The sequence below is a fragment of the Medicago sativa genome, chromosome 8, assembly GCF_051527215.1.
Source record: "Medicago sativa cultivar Bolivia chromosome 8, Bolivia_mono, whole genome shotgun sequence".
Taxonomy (NCBI): domain Eukaryota; kingdom Viridiplantae; phylum Streptophyta; class Magnoliopsida; order Fabales; family Fabaceae; genus Medicago; species Medicago sativa.
The window spans coordinates 72,937,241-72,957,641 of record NC_140756.1 but is presented as its reverse complement, the minus strand read 5'-3'; the positions used below and the strand labels follow the sequence as shown (position 1 = coordinate 72,957,641).

The window sequence follows — 20,401 nt, the reverse complement described above, 5'->3', positions numbered from 1 at the left end:
TACAAACTATGACATGACATTGAATAATTTGATGTCTAGGTCCATACTCAACCGAATTTCAAGGTACCATTGTTTCCGCTTGCAAATTTTCAATGTCTAACACATCCGAGTAGTTTTGGAAGTTTCAAGGAGGCTAGTTCCGTTAGGATGTTGTATTTAGATAGACGAAATAACAAATGAAACTCACACTCAAGTGAAAGGGTTCGAACCTCGATAATGCCATCAGATCTAGCAATTTCAGATTTGTTTTTGCTAGTTAAGTAAAAACTTGTGGATTAGAAACTTTTTTTTAACTGTTTATATTTTTGTAATAATTGTTTTCAATACATAATTTGTAAATTTAAGATAGATGACGACCTGCTGGTGCCTAGTACTATGTTCATGTGATATATGTGACAAATTTACATTTTGAATTGATGTGACAAATTTACATAAAAGCTAGGAATGAAAATTTTGGAAATTTTCAACCCCGTTGCCATTGTTGAACGTCACTATTGTTGAACACTAAAAACAAACAAACAAACATTAGTCACAACGCTTCTATGAAATGCTGAGAAAAAATAATCACCTCTTGTGAAAACAAAAATATATAATAAATTCTCTCTAGAAGGAAAAAAAACAAATTCGAATGGATCGCAATCAAATCAGTGAAGGTCATTAACACTTAAGCCAAACTAATTAGTTTTAAAGGAAACAAAAAATGTTACTCTCACCAGAATGAATTACAATAAAACTTCAGCTACTTTTAGTTGGAACTAAACAAAACATGTCATTCTTTATAACTTTTAGTTGGTTTTTCCAATACACTATCTCGTTTCTAGCAGTATTGAATTTGATGTGTGGATATAAATGTTGGTGATCTGGATCAATATGCTCTAATATCATATTAGATTTTATATCGAACATAATTCATACTTACAAAACTGATTTGTAAAGTGAAGAGTTAGTCCTACGGTCAGAAAAATATATAATGCGCATAGAAGTGTCCGACGAGGTCAAGCAGTACTTCAAACTTCAAACTTGAAAACAATTCTTCGTAACAATGGCAAAGACATTTGGGATTCTATGACTATGTGCAAGAAATATCAAGGTTTTATCAAGGTCAAGACTCAAGAGAGCATATTGCGAGCCCTGTGCAAAGAACTTGATGTTCTTAGCATGAAAATTGGAGAATTTGTGGATGAATACTTTGCAAGAACGATTAGTCACTGCCAACAAGATGATTGCACATGGGGAAAAACTGAAACACGATCATAAAGATGTCCAATGCAGGAAGGTAATAATTGATAGACTTTTAACAAGTGTACTACAAATGAATCGAAGTAATAAAATTTATAAGTTAGTATCCAAGGACTGTGTTAATCTCAATTTAGCAATAAGGTTAATATCTAGGATGTGTAAATTATTTTAGTGCCCGAGGCGGTAGTTTTGATTGCATAAAATTAAATAAACAGAAAATAAAGATAGTTTTGGAAAAGATAAGGAGAGAGATTGAGATAGGTATTTCGAATCCTCCGGTTCCCCTATTGGTATACTACTCCTATTTCTTACAAATGATTCTCTAGTTTCACGATGGTTAACAAAATAGTCCTAATCAATCCCTTGACTTGGACTATCTTCTCAGATTACAACCTCTAATTCCTTAGGTGGTCTAATATTATTTGAAGGTTTTAAGAACGTTAACTTAATATCACAAATAAACGATTATCCATTCCTAAACTAACCCTGTTTATTTGAACAATTCAATTAGGTCTAAGTTGAAAGCTATGGTCAGCAGTCATTCATTCTCACGATTTGATCAGGATATAAAAAGCATTAAGAACAATTGAATTGAATAAAAACTAGACTGTCATTCACAATAGATAAAGTTTCACAACAACATGTTTTAATTAGGGTTACACATAATCATCTCAGACTTAATCTCTAAGAGATTTAGCTACTCAAAATCGAGTTTACGAATAGCATAATCAATATAGGAATTAAAACATACACATGAACTGATAGAAGGTTGAAAAAATCGCCCTCCTATTCATCTTTAGGTCTCAGAATCGTACTTTGCTCTTTCAAATTCATCACACTTGTTTTTGAAAACAATTCCGCTTAAATAGGTAACAACTGCTCCTAAAATAGTGGCATGATTTGATGAAATCGTGACCCGATTCTGTCTTGAGTAACAAACTTTCCAAATTAGGGTTCCTAAAATCGTGTCACGAAATAGCCATCGTGACACGTTTTACAAATGTCGAATGAACCTCATCCTGTGCTCCAAATCGTGACACATTTTCAACAATCGTGTTACGATTTTACTTTCTTCAAAATCTTCAACTTTTCATGCTTTCCTTGTTGTTTAAGCTTGCTTGTGAACTCAAAAGATCATGAATTTACAATAAAAATAACGTAATGACTACTGTCATCAGTAATAAAGAAGAGCAAGCCCAAAAGATGTCCAATGCAGGAAGGGGTTTTGGTCATGGTAGAAGTTGTGGTGGAGATCGTAGAAGGATAAGAAGTAGTAAAGAGAATGTGGACTGTGATAAGTGTCACAAATTGAGACACTGTCAATCTGAATGCCCAAATTTAGAAGAAAATGCAAATAATGCAGAATTTGATGATGAAAAAGAACTGCTTCATATCTTATTGCTCAAGAAATCACTGAAACATGATCTAAAGAGGAGGTATGGTTTCTTGATTCTGGTTGCAACAATCATATGATAGGCAACAAGGATTGGTTGTTTGATTTTGATGAGTCATTTGGAGAATCTGTCAAGATAGGTGATGATTCAGAGATGCGTGTGATGGGAAAAAGAAACATGAAGCTTCAAGCTAGTGGAATAATTGAAGTCTTCACTGATGTTTATTATCTTCCTGGCCTAAATAATAACTTGTTGAGCATATAGGTCAACTTCAACATGAAAATCTCACTATTATCTTAAAAAATGATTCTTGTAAGGTGTTTCATGAAGATAATGGTTTGATGATGTCAACTCAAATGTCATCAAAATCACATGTTTGTGATGTTTGTTCCAATCATAATCCCATGGCTGCTTAAAAATCTCAAAGGAGAACGATATTCATCTTTGGCACTGCAGATATGACCATTTGTGTTTTAGAGGGTTGAATGGCATAATTTAAAGCACATCCTAGATTGAAGGAACCATAATTTAAATGCATTGGTTGCATGAAGGTAAAGAAACATAGAGAATCAATTCCAAAGATGAGCTCATGGAGAGCAATAAACAAGCTTGAATCAGTACACTCAAAACATTTATGACCCTATTAGTCCTGAGTCTAATTGCAAGAAAAGGCATTTTATCACTTTTATTGATGACTTTATTAGGAAGACCTGGATTTACTTTCTAAGTGAAAAATCATATGGATTTGAAGTCTTTCAAAGGTATAGAACCCTAGTTGAAAAGGAATCTGGATATGTAAAATACAATGCTGAAGAACTGATAGAGGTGGAGGGTATGTTTCTACTTTCTTTAATAATTTTTGTTAGTTGAATGGTATCAAGAGACAACTCATTGTTGTCTATACTCCTCAGCAAAATGGAGTATCTGAAAGGGAAAATGGAACCATATATTAAACATTGTTAGACTTAGGAGCATGCTAATTGCTAAGTGAGAAGAATGTCCCACTTTTGTTGTTAGAGACATTACACCTTGGAGCAGAGAATCCCTCGGTGCACCACATCACAATTTTTAGGTGTGTGGCATATGTTCATGTGCCTAACAATTTGAGAAAGACGCTTGATGACAAAAGCATAACATGCATTCATTTAAGTTTGGGTGAAAAATCAAAGGCTATAAATTGTATGATTATGTCAAGAGAAAGATAATTGTAAGTAGAGATGTCCTATTTGAAGAATCTAAGTAGTGGAATTGGGAGAAGAATGAAGTGTACAATTTAAGAGATAGGCATGGGATGTGCAATTTGGAGATGCTAAACTAATTTTTAGTAGTTGAATTTAGGCGAGGATATGTTTACCAAACATGAATTAGTAAGCTAGCTTATGAATTAGTTAGATTAGTTCATTAAGTTAGAGTTACTTGCAAAGCAAGTAAAGTAGTTAGTTAGAAGTTTCTAGCTGTGTTTGGTGTAATGGTACCTGTATATCAGTATATGGGAAATAAGAAATAAGTTTCCATCTTAACATTATTAGCAAAACGAAAACAAAATAAAACATAGAAATTAAAACAAAACTACAATAATTGAAATAAAAACACAGGGACTTTTAAGATGCACAAATGATTAAATTTGTGCACCAATACACAAGTGCTTATTGTACCATTGATTCAAGAGTTCAAAATTCAATGGCTTAGATTTAGAAAAGACAACTCACTAGTGAGTAGTGAATCTTCAAGAAAATGAAAATTGCTTTTATATATATTCATAAAAAATATAATGAAATAAAATAATTTAAACTAAAATAATTAGCTGATATTTGATCGGTGTTCTTGTTAAACTCTATTTTATTACATATTAATAATTCAATACCTTTCGGAAAATAATTAATTAAAAACATTATTTTATAAAAAAAACTAATAGATATAACTTAATTAAAAATATTATTTTATAAAAAATAATTAAATTAGCATATATAAAAAACTTATTTATGTTATGTACGCATTCATTCTTTTGACGAATGTTTAATTAAATTTTTTTTTTAATCAGTGGTACATCTTCATTGTAAAATTTGTTCTAAGAAAAAAAGAAAGTAAATATAACGTAAGCAAATATAACTTGAGAAAATTACCTCCAAAATGAAAATGTAGTGTAAATGATTTTCTTTATTTTTAGTATTTGTATGGTACTTTGTGGAAATTGAAGTCGTATACATACTTTACAATTTATAAACCTGGGGTACATTGAGTTGTCCTTGCAAAATTTGGTTCATTGAATTTTTAATATCATGGATCTATGGTTATAATGCACTTGTGTATGGGTACACAAATTTATCTCTAAAAGCCACCATAAAAACACTATAGGAATGAATTATATCCTTCAAAAAAAAAAGAGGAATGAATTATATAATAAATATGCGACAGTGATTAAAATGTAAATGGCAAATAGTCATTTTCGTCTATTAATGTGTAACGATTAGATGCAATAATCCAACAATATATCATAATTTTAAAATAATTTTTGGTTGTGCACAACATAGTCAAAATAGTCTACACCGTTAAAATACCATGTGAATACTGTCATTTCAATCCTTCAATATATATGCTTACTTACTATCATCTCAATCGTAAGTATTTATTTATTGAGTCCATATAAGAAATAATTATTGTTTGCATTGATTAACTATTCTAACGTCTGAGACTATTTTCATTAAAAAAGTGTAAAATCAATGAATATTTTGATATTTCAATACATTAAAAAAACTATTATGATTATTCGTTACTTACACATTCAGGGGGCAAAGATGACCATCTCCCCAAATGTAAATAATACAATAACACTCCCCCGTCTCATGATAATATAACTCATTTCACTTTTCAATACAACATTAATCGTCTTTTTCCGGTTATACATTTTAATTAATATTAATTTCATCAATCTTATTCAATATAGCGAATGAGTTTTCATGAATGACGTGGCATGTAGTGTCCTTTAGATTTCAATTTTTTCACTACCACTCCATTAAACAAAAATATATAAGACCAGCATCACATAATTTTCAGCTAGACAAAATTTTGATTGGCCAATATGCGGTATCGTGATAAAATTACTCTAAATATATAACACTATTATTTCTTAACATATGTAAAATAATAGGATGACTCAGTTATTTTGGGATGAATATATATATATATATTTTTTAAGGAAAATAGTTGGGTGTTATACAGGTCAGTAAAGTCTATAAAAAGCATAGTTATCTCTATTTGTGGAAAAATCCAGACTTAGGCTGCGTGACTGGATTCCAGAATTAGTCGCAATAAATAATCCATATCGCGTGATTCTTTCATTCAGTTTTAAACAACCTTAGCTATTTTCTTTGGAATCTACAAACAAAGGTACGCTACCAATACCCTTTTTTCGTTACAACCCGATTAATCCGTTTGTCTTTCATAATCTCAATTTCTTTCTTCAATCCTTGCAAATCCAAATCAGTTTTTCATATATTTTCGGTGTTTTCTTTATTCGATTTCATGTCTGCATAATTAATCACAAATGGGAAGGCAGAATTATTCTTTTGCTTTGAATTTGGTTTTCATCATTTTTTTTTTTAGATTTTTACTTATTTCTTTTACAGATAGATATTTTTACTTTTTTGTGTTATTTTTTTATATTTTTTCCAAGGTGAGATTAATTAATTTATGTAATTAACTTCCATTGGGTTAGTTTCTGCAAAGGGGAAATCGTTTATTATTCATGCTCTTTTGTGTTCATATGTTTTAGGTAACATATTTAGCTGGTTTTCCTCAACTAAACTGAAACAAATTCAACAATAAGGGGTAGGGGTACATTTAAAGAAAGAGTTAATGGGCTTGAGCAAAAAATGAGAATTGATCTATGAAGCACAGCCACGACACAGACACCAACAATAATTAGAGAAAATGACATAATTCAATGTAATCGTATGTGTTGGTGTCCGAGGAGTGTCCTTGCTTCATAGGAATTGATAAAGGTTTGGGATTAAAAATGACCAAATTGGAGAAATGGTAGAGACATAATGTTTGTCTTGTTTGATAAGAGACATTTCAATTGATTTGGAAAAGGCACATGTTATGGATTTCTATGAATGAGAAAAAACAGGGATGTTTTGTAATCAACCGTGTTTGATAGAAAGATGGTTACTTTTAGGCAGGATCAAGAAATAGTTGTGGCTGGTTGAATTGAATTCCATGATTTATTACTACTGTAACATTTACTAGATCAATTAGGTTAGGAAAGTAACTATCTTATATGGCAGATAGAGTGGTTGTTCATGTTCATACTAATGATACCTAACATGTTTTACAATGCTGGATTTAGGGGCCGTTTGAATTAACTTATTTTTGAGCTTATGCAAATAAATAAGATTTTATGTTAGTTCCTAAGTTCTCACTAACGAAAACTATATCTTCATAAGTTGTTTTTTCATAAACTACCTTGAGAAGCTTACGAATAATACATAAAAGCTTATTTATTTGCATAAGCTTAATAATAAGCCAATCCAAATAGACCCTTAGAAAGTAAGTTACACTCTTATCTTGGCCGCACAGCTAGTTCCTTTTGGCTCTTCTGAAAATATTTTGAAGTGTAAATGGAAGTGACCTTATGCCATTCAATTTGCTAATATTTTAAACAATTTTATCGCTTTGTTTGTAGAGACGACCACCAAGTGTCCTCACACTCTTTGGCATGTCATACTGATCTTGTTTGAATTACCTGTTCCGCTTATCCTTATAGCATTGATGTTTTGACTAAATGAATTTCTGTTACTTTAAGAAGTCATTCATATACCTATATAAAACATAATTGATGCTTACTTTTTTATTAAAACTGTTGTTCTCCCATTGTGCACACAAGTGTTTGTGTTTAAAATATAGTAATATAAACCTGACAAAGCATGGACCTGGTCTGGTAGCCATTTGGGGTAAGGGGAAAAAACTAGTCATCCTTATGACAGTTTGATCAAAATTGGTCAACATGTCTAGTCAACCTGGTCAAGGATCCATTGATCTAACTAATTTTGACAATATTGATTAAAATATTTGACCTCTTGAACTATCTCAGAGAATTTTGGGTCATGACTTGTAGGAAAAAGAATAATCATAAAGTTATATGGATAGCAAGTCACCGAGCAAGAAGGAGTCTAGTGAAGTGGCAGCACGCGAGTCGCTTATTGCTATTTCTAACTCTTCACCAGATAAGATTCTGAATTCAAATTCTGTTTCTCAGAGCAAGAAATCAGATGGGGCTGTGTTGCCAAACTGTGATCAGGATGAACAGTTTAGGTCTGAACTGATTTCAATTTCATATGCTGAATCAACTGATGTCAAGATCGGATCGATTGCAATGGGAGTCTAAACTGCAGCTATAATTTGTCAATTAAATCATGTGCTATGAACTTTGTCTATGTCAGTTTTGTGACTAAATTAGTTGTGTACTTTATCTGCTATACTGCAACTAATGTAAATACTTTCATAGCCCACATGTTTGGGTCATATGTTGGAATAACTGTGATAACTATGTTGTCACAGTACTGTGTTAGTTCATGTGAGATTCTGAAAATAAATATTCAACTTCTACCATGTTTTCTTATGTTAAATAGCACTAAAGTCTTTGGGTCCAATTTTACTATCTTTGAATTTATTGACTCTTTCAAGCAAACAAACTTCTTTTTCCATGTCCTATCCCTATGGGAGTGTGTTTTTCTTTTCATGTCTTCGTTTAAAAAAATATGACATATTACTGATTTAATGTTCTTTTTAATTACAACATTTTTTTTATTTTTTTTCATTGAATTGTTATTTTATTTTTTTGAAGAAGCTAAGCAAAACTTTATTAAAGAAACAGACAGCTCCTCAAGCACAAGGTGTGCTGAAGAGACAAGGAAAGTATCAATTTAGAAAAGAGCATGGTCTTTGTTTTCTGAAGTTTAGTACATCTTTTTCTGCTAAGAAATAACATGTTATTTGATTTCATAAGAATGCCATGGTATCAATTGAATTTAAATAACAACCAAGATTGTTGAACCTAATGTCTTATTCTTTTTTCCCTTGGAATGGTTATAGACTCGGTAATTCAACTTGCAATTGATCTTCTTTCCTGACATCCCCATATATTAAGCTCAGAAGAATTTTGCTAAGGTGAGCCAACATTTGCAAGTATTTTTGTGCATTTTGGTTACCTTTACTGTTACCAATTTGACAAATACTTTATGCAAAAGATCACATCCCAATAAACCTTCAAAGTCAAAACTGTAGTAGTACACAATAAAATGGCCTAATTCAAAATGGCCTAATTCAACGTGAACGTTAGAACAACAACTAGTAATCAAAGAATAAAGAAACGAAAGTAAAAAACAATAAACATAATTGATCTTTGTTCATATAATTCGGTTAATGGTATCTACCTCGGTGACTATAAAACAGTTATAGTTATGTTTTATTTTTGTGGTGAACTAAAAATTATGTTTCAATGTTACAATCAATATACTATGACAGTTCAGATTGCAACAATACACATGAATCGTACACGGGGGTGGAGGGGGTCAAACACCCCCACAAACAACAAACAATTGGGCCAAATGCAAGGGCAAGGGCCTCCATCCATAACAGTGTGAATGACATGTTTGTTTGGTCTGGAAATATTGATGAAAACTTACATGGCCAGCTCAATTTAATAAATACAAATGGATTATGTTTCAATAATGATTTATGATCGTAAATTCAGCCATATGTCTAGCAACTATAACATTTACAAATGAACTTATTCCATTTCTTTGGTGAACTTCAACTTTTATATATTATATTTGTAAAAAATAAACTTTTATATATTATAAAATATAATATTATATATTTTAGTAGTAGAGTAGATTAAGTAATATATTTGTTATTGAATTTAAGGGCGAGTTTTAGGTAACAAAAGATTATTTAGATAAAAATCATTTGAATGCAAAATGTATTGTCGAATTTTAAGCCTAAGATGTGAGGGTAGTGTTTTTAATAAAAACGAAAAGATTCTTTCAAAAAATAAAAAATGAAAAGATAAATAATGGGAAGTAGATTTCTTGTGGAAAAAGAAAATGTGTATTGTGTTTGGTGAATATCAATTTAATCATACAACAATATATAAAAGAAATACGTGATTTTTTGGCTGATTTATTCATAATTCTAGTTATTCCTTTTAAAAAAAATAATGTTAGATTATAGAAAGAAGATAAACATAGTTTGTTACTATTTTAATATATGATGAGAAATAGATATTTCTTGTGGAAAAAGAAAATGTTTGTGTGCGTGTATACATATATATAAATAAAGAGAGAAAAAACAAACACATTAAAAATTCGTGAAGTATTCAACCCTCTTGAGAAAAAGAAGTAAAGCGAGAAACGAAACGAAACGAAGAAGGTAGAAAAAAGATGTCGGAGTCGGAGTCGTTCGATCTGGAAGCCTATATTGATATTGATGCCATAGAAGCAATTTTGAGAAAGATCTTTTTAGTCTTCTGCATACCTGCAGCTTGTACGTACTTTCCCTTATCTCTCTCTCTCACTGTTCATTCATCGATTGATTTTAGAGAAATGATATTTCAACAACCATTTTTTGACAACTTTTGTGACAACTTTCTCTCTCATACTCACATTATGTTTTTACTTTCTCTCTCTGTTGCTTTGGTTTTTGTGTCAACCCCTCCTTTTCTTTGTAAAAGTTTGGTTGTCACAGAGGTTGTCGTAAAAATAGATGTTCAAATAATTTTATTATTTATATTAATGCTCTTAATTCTATCTCATTCCTTCTCTTTTTCCTTTAGGTTGGAATGTTTACAACGTAATCAGATACATCGACTTATATCATATGCTTACGGTATGATATTTCAATTTCTGTTTCAGTGTTCCGATTGTTTCATTATCTCTACTGCATATTAAATTATCTTATTTTCTCAAAATTATTTTATCAGTTTTGTTGTTCCATCGTGTTTCATAGTATTTCACTAACTCTGTTTTTTGTTTTTTTTTTTGTCCTCCTAGTTTATACCCAAAGAATTGTGGAATGATTTCAAAAATGGCCCTGCTAAGAAGTCGGAGGTAAAGTAACAAACAACATACTTCTTTTTTTTGTTCCTAAAATTTCTTAACTATTCCGTCGTTGGTGGTTGCAGGATCCATCCCGGGCTCGTAATAATCATTCCCAGGTTTACTCTTATTCATATCATTCATTCACACCTATGAAGTACGGATAGAGACACATACACATACATGACACGGACACTTACCCACCGACACAGTTGTTAATTTGAAAAAATTACATAATCCAGCTCAACTACAAGTGTCGGTGTCGGACACGTCAAGGAGTGTCCGTGCTTCATACATTCACACAAATGCTTCAACATCTTGTACTTTGTTTCAGATTTACTGACTGTTTAATCATACTATTTTATTTCCAACTCCAGGGTCTTAAAGACATTGGACAAGCCTACATTGGAGAAACCTACATCGTCTCTAGACAGGTCAGCTTCAGATCCTATCCTATCATTGCAAAGGTTGTTTTATTTACACTATAACGATTGATTGCCCTGCAGGGGAAAAACACAGTACTATACTAGAAGCAACAACAACATTAGTACTACTAGTAACTTCAAATTTTTCAAAAAATAATTAAATCAAGCTTTCTGTTTTGCTTTGTACCCAGAAAGAATCCGACGAAAATATGTTTTATGTTGATTTTTAATTTAGTTGAGTTGTTGTTGCTGATGCCATATGGTGTTGACTATTGAGTTAGTTTAACCTATTTCTACTTACCATGTACTTGTATCTATTTGAGTTGTTACTTGTTACTAGTGATACTATATGGTGTTGGGTTTGGGTTTGTTTAATCTATTTATATGTACCATTAAATTGATTTATCCCTCTATGTGTTTGTACACTTGTAACATGTACAGGGGAGCTTTCATAAGTCGTCGTGGAAATGATTGGTTTGAGAACCAGCTTGTGGACAACTTTGGTGTTATTCCAATGACTTTATTTTAGTTTGGATTTCTATGTGAATTTTTATTTATGGGATTTGTACGACTTTGAAAGTGTGAAACATTTATGATTTTTTAATGGGTGGCCATGAAGGCTACATTTTAATAAAATTGAAAGTATAATTTGATGATGAACATAAAAAAGACAAGTCGTCATACTTTTTAAAGAAAATATCTAGATGGACAGCTGCACTTGCAACCCGTTTTAGCTTTCGATGGTCAGTTACTGCAACATCAATGACATGGATGAATCTCTCCCAAGAGTACAAGGACATCAATTTTACAGTTTACCCTTAAAAATAATCCGTATTCGCTTTAGGAGTAATAAGAATTTAGAAAAATTAAGCTCAGAAGAATTTTGCTAAGGTGAGCCAACATTTGTAAGTATTTTTGTGCATTTTGGTTACCTTTACTATTACCAATTTGACAAATGCTTTATGCAAACTAGCCGCTGGTTTTGAAAGATCGCATCCCAGTAAACCCTCAAAGTCTAAACTGTAGTAGTACACAATAAAATGGCCTAATTCATCGTGAACATAATAAGTGTTAGAACAACAACTAGTAATTGAAGAATAAAGAAACAAAAGTAAAAAACAATGAACATAATCGATCTTTGTTCATGTAGTTCGGTTAATGGTACCTAGGGGTGTGCATAACAACCAGTTTTAGGCCCAAATCCATAACCATATCCAGTCCACTTTAAAATATCTGGATTTTTTTAAATGGGTTACCAACCAACCCATATTAAACGGGTTGGATATCCAACCCAGTTAAAATTCGGATCCGGATCAACTTCCGTTCAACCAACCTCTACCCTGAATCCCTCGCGTGGGACCCACGCGCTCATCATTTCCTCATCGGATCCCTCCGCCGTCGCATCATCACCGCCGTCTCCGACGCCGGCGTAGTCGAAACCTTCATCTCCGACATCACTCTCCCTTCCAACACCTCCATCCTTGGCCTCGCCGTAGATTCCCACCGCAACCGCCTCCTCGCCGTCGTTCACTCCCCTCCGCAACAGCATAATCATGAAAGAAATTGAACAAATTTGGGATATTCAGAAACAAGAAAGAAGAAGAATACCCAAAATTTGAAACGATTGTTATTCGGAGAAGCATCATTAACACTGTTCCTTTCGACGCACTCGCCGCATACGACCTCCGCTCCCGACGCCGAATCTTTATCTCTCTCCTCCCTGACTCCGACGACAAATTCACTATCTCCACCCTCTCCACTGCCACCGATGTCGCCGTCGATCACACCGGCAACGCATATGTAACAAACTCCGCCGGAAACTTCATCTGGAAAGTAACAACCGACGGAACCGCCTCAATCTTCTCAAAATCAGTTTTCAAACCAGTTTCAAACTAGTTACGACGCAGTGGACGGAACAGCAAGAATTGTATGTTACGACAAACCAGTTTCAAACCGGTTCCGAACCGGTTCTGAACCATATCCGAACTAGTTGTACTTAAAAACCGGTTTTTAGAGAAGTGGTTTTAGGAACCAAACCAAACCCAAATATTGGTTTTGGTTTTGGTTTAGTTTTAACTTTGCACACCCCTAATGGTACCTACCTCGGTGACTATAGAGCAGCTATAGATCCGTGTGTGTGTGTGCAGGGGCGGATCTGGACTCACAATATTAGTGGGGCAAAATTTTTTTTGTCAAATAATTATATAATACTAAATTTAATAAAAAATTATATTAAAAAAAGTTGTAGGAACCAAAATTACAAAAATAAAAAATCTATTTTTCAATTATTGAAAATTAACTAAAATTATATCATTATTAATTGTTCTAAGAACATCTCTTCCTATATAAGTTGCAAAGAGATGAATCAAATGCTCTAACAGAATACCTGTGCATACGGACGGGTGAGTGCGTTGCGCTCTCTTTTTGGAAGCAAGTCACAATTGCATAGAAAAATATAGACATACGTACAAATTGTAAAAAAAAATTATTTCCGTATTAAATATGAGTAAAAATATAGACGTGTGTAAATTAAAAAAAATTGGTCCCCGTATTAATATATGAGTAAAAATATAGACACAAATATAAATTAAAAAAATAGGTCTTCTTATTAATATATGAGTAGAAATAGACACACGAATAAACATTAAAAAAATTAACTGTCAGTATTAATATACGAGTAAAAACTATACAAAAAAAATTAAAAATTGGACCTGGTTGGTGTGGCACTTGCCACACCATGCCTTGGCCAGGTCCGCCCCTGTGTGTGTGTGTGTGTGACGGTTCAGATTGCAACAATACACATGAATCGTACACGGGGTTGGACGGGGTCAAACACCCCCCCCCCCCCCCCCCCCCAACAAACAGTTGGGACAAATGCAAGGGCAAGGGCCTTCATTCATAACAGTGTGAAGGACATGTTTATTTGGTCTCGAAATATTGATAGAAACTTACTCGGTCAACTCAATTTAATAAATACAATTCGATTGCGTTTGAACAATAATTTATGATTGTAAATTCAACCATATATCTAGCAACTAACATTTACAAATAAACTTATTCCATTTCCTTGGGATAAAAAGTCTATGTCTAGCATTTTTTTTAAGGAAAATTTTATGGTGAAGTTCATCAATTGACTTTTTCGGTGAAGTTATCCTACATCCAATAATAATGCGCCACGTTTTTAATTGATGTCATGTCAGCTGATGGTTACCGTGTATCTCTACAATTTGGTCAATATGTTCCACCATTGACTAGTTTTATTAGATTTTTTGAACCATTAGATTAAGCACCTCACTGTTGTTATTGTGTTGCCTTTCACACTATATTTATTTCCATTCTCCTTTTTTCTTTCTTCTCCTTGATTTCAACAACACATCCTTTCTCATTTTCTCTTCTTCATATTCATCATAACATTAATACATTCATAACAAAACTAAAAAAGAAACCAGAAAAATCTAGAAAATTAAATTAAAAAACCAAAAATCATAATCATAATAACACTAACAATTTTTTTCACTCAAAAAAACATCACTTTCATTTACTATCTAACAACACAAATTTCAAACTGAATGTTTATTCCCCCTTTTCTTCAAACCCCCAGCAACCAAAATCTCCAAACCCCCAAAATGTTTATTCTCTTTTCGTGAGTTTCTGATTTCTCTGTTCTTATTCCCCCTTTTCTTTATTCTAGGGTTTCTCAATTTCACACCGAATTTGCGATTCCTTATCAAAATTCACCCAATTTTCGCTCAAATTAAGGTTTCTATTCGCTTGATTTGCGTGAATTAGGGTTCTTTCATGAGTCCTTCAGCTGAAACGGAGATTCAAAATTAGAAAGAAAAGAATACATTGATTTTTACATGTATGTATCCATTACAGGAATTACAGATTAAAGCTGTTTTTTTTTTTTTTTTGTAAATTAAGCCAAAATAGAAAGAAATGGAAAATTGGTGTTGCTTTCTCTAATGGGTATGATTCAGGAGTGGGTTTCGATTGGGGTTATGAAGTGTGATTATTTTGACATTTGATTTTTGGGGATTTAAGGGATTTGAAGTTGATTTTCGCTTGGAAGAGAATGATACAGGAAAAAGGCTTGTGATATACATGGGGGACATGGTTTTGATGAGATAGAAAACAGTGTAGAGAGATGTATGTAGAAAAATGATTGGGTTTTAATTTTTCTGGGAAAATCTATGAATATGAGGAACAAAGAAGATGAAGATATATTGAGAATTAGTGTTGTTTGAAACAAGTGATGTTTTTTGAGTGGAATAATTGGTTATTGATTGACATTGATTTTTTAGTTTATATTTTTTGCTGGGTTTTTGTGTTGAAGGTATGATGAAATTGATATTGTGTTCTTCATATTTTTTTATGAAGGAGATGAAGGATTGTGATGGAGAAGATGAAGGAAATGACTAAATTTTCAACCAATGTCAAAATGAAGCATGTAAATGAGTTAACGTTTTTGAATTAAACTAAGATAAATGACTAAATGGTGTAACGAATTAAAAGTTAAAATACCCAAACGTACCAAATTTTAATTATGGGAGCAAAGCGATACCAAAAAAATAGTTAAGTGGCGAAAAAATTAGATAATTAATAATATATTGTTATTAAAATATCAAATATATAATTAGATAACAATATATTATTATTATTATCAAATGATAATCAAACTATCACGTTTTAAATATAAAATTAGAGATAATTAGATAATTTTATCTAAGCAATATATTATCAAATATAAAATTAGATAATTAATAAATATGCTGTTATTAAATATTTTATTAATTAGATAAAAAAATTCAAAAACATAATCAACGGTGCGATTGATTATATTTGATAGCGTTAGTCGGTTGGGTCTGTGTTGATCGTCGGAGCAATGTCCATTCATGTTGACTAGGTTTCTAATGGGATAGTTCGTCAGATCGACTTACATAGATGATTCCGATTCGTGCTTCGTTCTTATTCCACTAAGGACATATTCAACAGTCCGATTGATTATATTTGATAGCATTAGTCGGTTGGGTCTGTGTTGTTCGTCGGAGCAATGTCCTTTCATGTTGACTAGGTTTCTAATGGGATAGTTCGTCAGATCGACTTACATAGAAGATATCAATTTCCAAAATTCCAATTCATGTTTTGTTCTTATTCCAGTGAGGACATATTCAACGGTCTGTTTGATTATATTTGACAGCGTTAGTCGGTTGGGTCCGTTTTGATCGTTAGAGCAATGTCCTTCCATGTTGACTAGGTTTCTAATGAGATAGTTTGTCAGATCGACTTACATCGAAGATTCTCATTTCCAAAATTCCAGTTCATGCTTCGTTTCATGTCCTTCCATGTTAACTATTTTTACTGCGTCCATTGCGAATTTTATGTTTTTATATCTGCATAAGAAAAATTTTATGCAGCGATATAAGAAATTCGTTATGATAAAATTTTAATAAACCATGACTATTTTCGAAATATGACTATTTTTAAAATCATGACATCATTAAAAATAAAATATATTATCAAGACAGTAAAAACATATTCAACGGTCTGATTGATTATATTTGATAGTGTTAGTCGGTTGTGTCCGTTTTGATCGTCGGAACAATATCCTTTCATGTTGACTATGTTTTAATGGGATAGTTCGTCGGATCGACTTAAAATTAATTTTAATTTAAATAATCTATATTATATAAATTTAGGACCCTTTTTTTAAGTTTCAATATGGTATTGACATGTGGCACTCTTGAGAAACACTCTTGAGAAACCAAGCATTCTCAAGCATTTGGATTTTAATGACCTTCCATGTAGCATTCTCAAGCATTTGGATTTCAATAATTTTCCATATTTATATTTGTAACCATATATATCATTTGTATTATAATTTAATGTAATATTAGTATTAATAGTAATTTTTTCTAATACAAATTATTAGCGCAACTATGACCGATTGATACCTTATCAATTTTTTTTGTCAATCCATGAATTTTTTTATGCGGTAATGAAATTAATGAAATGAACTACTATTCTTATTTTCATAATGATAATGTACTAATGAAATGAACTAACTTATATTCTTATTTTTGATTTTTTTTTGTTACATATAATTGACATTTAGATAGTAACTTTTTTTATTTGAGGGAAGATAGTAATCGAAATTTGATATAAAAAAACAAATTTTTTAAGAAAATATTTTAAATGCATTGAACATGCATTAATCTTATTTTTAATTTGGTCAATGATTTGCATAAGTTTTTTTTTTTTTTTTTGCTAAAAAAGCTTCAAATTTCAAATAAACATAATTTGGATATAATTATGCATTGAATTACTTTAACACAACAAAAAAAAAAGAACCTTATCAATCAATAATTGCCTTGATACACGTCCTATTCTTTTTTTTTTTAGAATGTTAATAAAAATATTATTTTACCAAATTACCCTGAGAAATATGTCTATAAATTAGACATATGGTTAACATCATCTCACATCACAACCCCTCTCACACTTTTTTCTATTTTTTTAGTTGTTTATTATTTGTTCTTCGTAGCTCTTAACAACCAAATAACCCTCAAATACACTTTTGTTTCTGATATTCTAATTGTTTGCTCATGGCTTGTGGAAGACATACACAAAGATAAACTCCTTTACTCATCGAAAATGGTTATAAACGATAGCAAGACTGTTTTACAGTTTTTAATGAATTCAAATTATCAAAATCAAGAATTTTACATGTTATAGTTCTTCGTTCATTTTTTTTTTTGTATTTACATTTTTATATTGTTTGTTTTTTTCGTTGTTTTTTATATTTAAATTATTTATTTTGTTTTTCGATGTGATTAAAAATGGTGACTCGCTCGAAGAAGAAGAGTCATATAATGAATCCTTAAAAAAAAAAAAGAGTCATATAATGAAGCATTACAGAGATTTGAGGAAAAAATGTATTTATTCTATTGAAAATTTTAGTAATGCGCCTTTTATTCCCATGATTTGTAATTATTAATTAATTTTTTTTGACAAATAATTATTAATTAATTGTATATGACATAAACATGAAAAAAAATCAAAATATGAATAAATGTGTGTTAATTTACATTTTTGTATGCCCCATCACTTGATATGTATAAATCTCTATCTCTATTCTCTATTATAAACATTTGCATTCCTTAAAATCAAAAGTACATGTGGCATCTTCATGTTTCTCATCTCATTTATGTTTTCTAATCATCCAATCAAAATTGATTATGACAAATTTATTTTATAACAACCAATAAGAAAAGGATCAAGACTCATTTGTTATTCTTGAGCCAATAAAAAAGGATCATGACTCATTTGTAAATTAATACTCCCTCCGTCCCGGTATATCTGAGTCAGTTTGGTTTTTCACACAGATTAAGAAAAATGTATAAATAAAGGGGAAAGTGGAATATATTGTATTGGGAATGATGAAAGTAGTATTAATTAGAGTTATATTGTATTGGGAATGATGAAAGTTGTATTGAAAATTGAAATGACTCAGTTATTTTGGGACACTTTTTTTTAGAAAATGGGTCAGATATTCTGGGACGGAGGGAGTACATGATTCTTTTGCTTATATATAGACAATTTGTTTTTATCATTTTCATCTTTCTCCCATGAAAAAGGCACTGTGTGATATTTTTTTATTTGTATCTAATTGATAATTCTACTTTTTGAGGGTTCCGTTGGAGAACATGTGACTGCAAATTCTGAAAATTTATTCAATTTCTCATATCAATCCACTATATATTGTATATTTCAATGTATGTTGTTTAAATACGGAAGTTCATTCTATGATACTCAAGTTCCAACGACTACAACATAGATGTAATCGCATAACTTGAAGAATGTTTATATACTCAAGTTTATTTTTGACTTTTTTTTTTCATTTATACCGATGTAATGACTCTGATTGATAAAAAAAAAAGTGTCCATATTCGGTGTGTTTCAAATTCAAGTTTTAGAAAATTAACTGTATTTTGAAAATTAATTGAAAATAGTAATATTACATTGGAAAATTAATTGTAATTTGAAAACTAATTGAAAATATTAATATTACAAATCGATTATGAATAATTAAAGTATTTAAAATTCTATATATGGGGTCATGTTATTAATGTAAATTACAATGAACTCTAATACATTTGGTAACACAATAATTGTAATTGATAACTTATAAAAACATTAATTGTCAATGTAATTATATCTTTCTTTTTAGGGGAAGGTTTAATTATACTTATTATTTTTTCGAAGTTAATGATATTTATTTTTTCACGTGATTTCAAAAATTAATGGGCGAAATTTAAGGTTTTTTATCTCTATAAAATAAAAAAATAAAAATAAAAATATTGATAGCATCTTTTTTTTTTGGTAGTGAATATTGATAGCATCTAAACTAGGCACAAGATGTGAAAATAAAAGATAAAAAAACAAATATAACATGTACCAACATAGTTGTCATAATTTTAATAAGGAAGCAAAAATCTGTAGAATCAATGTTTATATTCCACATAAGAAACATCATTTAAGGGTCAAAGCAAAACGTTTTTGTTTTCTCTATAAGGAATGATTTGGTGGTGTATAAAAAGCATTGATTAAGTTCATATTATTTTTTTCCATAAAAAAGTTCATATTATTTGTAGAAGAAAAAAATTTAAAATAATGGTGATAAGAAGGGTCAAAGAAAAAAGTTTTTTTTTTTTATAAGTTCATATTATTTGTAGAAGAAAAAAACTAAAAACAATGGTGATAAGAAGTTCCAAAGAAAAACTTTTTTTTTATTTAAATATGGAATAATTGAATTAATGGTACTTAAACATTATTTAAGTTCATATAGTTTATGGAGAAAATAAAAACAATTGTGATAACTATAAAATAAAATTACTCATACTTTTTTATTTACTCATGTTTTTAATAACTTTACACCATTTTTTTGTTCATTTTCACTCGATGTAATGTTTTTATAACGAGGTAGGAGGTAGGATCCGTTGACACAAGTTAAAAGACTTACACCAAATCTCAATCATTAAATCAAATTAATGCAATGGTTCACAAGTAACACACCGAAAGCTAAAAACACTCACCTAACTAAATCCGTTTTCCTATCTCTCATATTTTTTTCACTCTCGCTGCCACTATCAACGTGATCAAACGTTTTCTTGCCTGCACTCTCCAGAACTTATTATACCATTGACATATAGTTGCAAATTAGATCCAAATTCAAATTTTTAATTGA

At 30.9% G+C, this 20,401-nt stretch overlaps 1 protein-coding gene and 1 long non-coding RNA gene across 3 annotated transcripts; both read left to right on the top strand.

Moving 5' to 3' along the window:
* The first annotated feature begins 5,838 nt into the window (after nucleotides 1-5,838).
* Nucleotides 5,839-8,243, top strand: LOC146901287 (uncharacterized). Its single transcript, XR_015021300.1, has 2 exons — nucleotides 5,839-6,020; nucleotides 7,750-8,243. It is a non-coding gene; the product is annotated as an uncharacterized LOC146901287 (long non-coding RNA).
* Nucleotides 8,244-10,028: 1,785 nt separating this feature from the next.
* On the top strand, nucleotides 10,029-11,790 carry LOC146901286 (uncharacterized). 2 transcript variants are annotated; one of them, XM_085736301.1, is made up of 6 exons: nucleotides 10,029-10,178; nucleotides 10,468-10,520; nucleotides 10,685-10,741; nucleotides 10,816-10,848; nucleotides 11,107-11,163; nucleotides 11,596-11,790. In XM_085736301.1, exons 1-6 carry the CDS (start codon nucleotides 10,076-10,078, stop codon nucleotides 11,623-11,625), a joined length of 333 nt encoding a protein of 110 aa, XP_085592427.1. In that variant the 5' UTR covers nucleotides 10,029-10,075; the 3' UTR covers nucleotides 11,626-11,790. The 2 variants fall into 2 exon arrangements, with proteins under 2 accessions (XP_085592427.1, XP_085592429.1); XM_085736303.1 differs by lacking the exon at nucleotides 10,816-10,848 and having other exon boundaries at nucleotides 10,030-10,178.
* Nucleotides 11,791-20,401: the final 8,611 nt, after the last annotated feature.

Excerpts from the sequence above, each read along its gene's own strand:
- LOC146901286 (XM_085736301.1), top strand. The coding sequence starts at position 10,076 with ATGTCGGAGTCGGAGTCGTTCGATCTGGAAGCCTATATTGATATTGAT. Across the intron at positions 10,179-10,467 it reads CTTCTGCATACCTGCAGCTT|GTTGGAATGTTTACAACGTA; the intron begins GTACGTACTTTC and ends TTTTTCCTTTAG. Across the intron at positions 11,164-11,595 it reads CCTACATCGTCTCTAGACAG|GGGAGCTTTCATAAGTCGTC; the intron begins GTCAGCTTCAGA and ends TAACATGTACAG.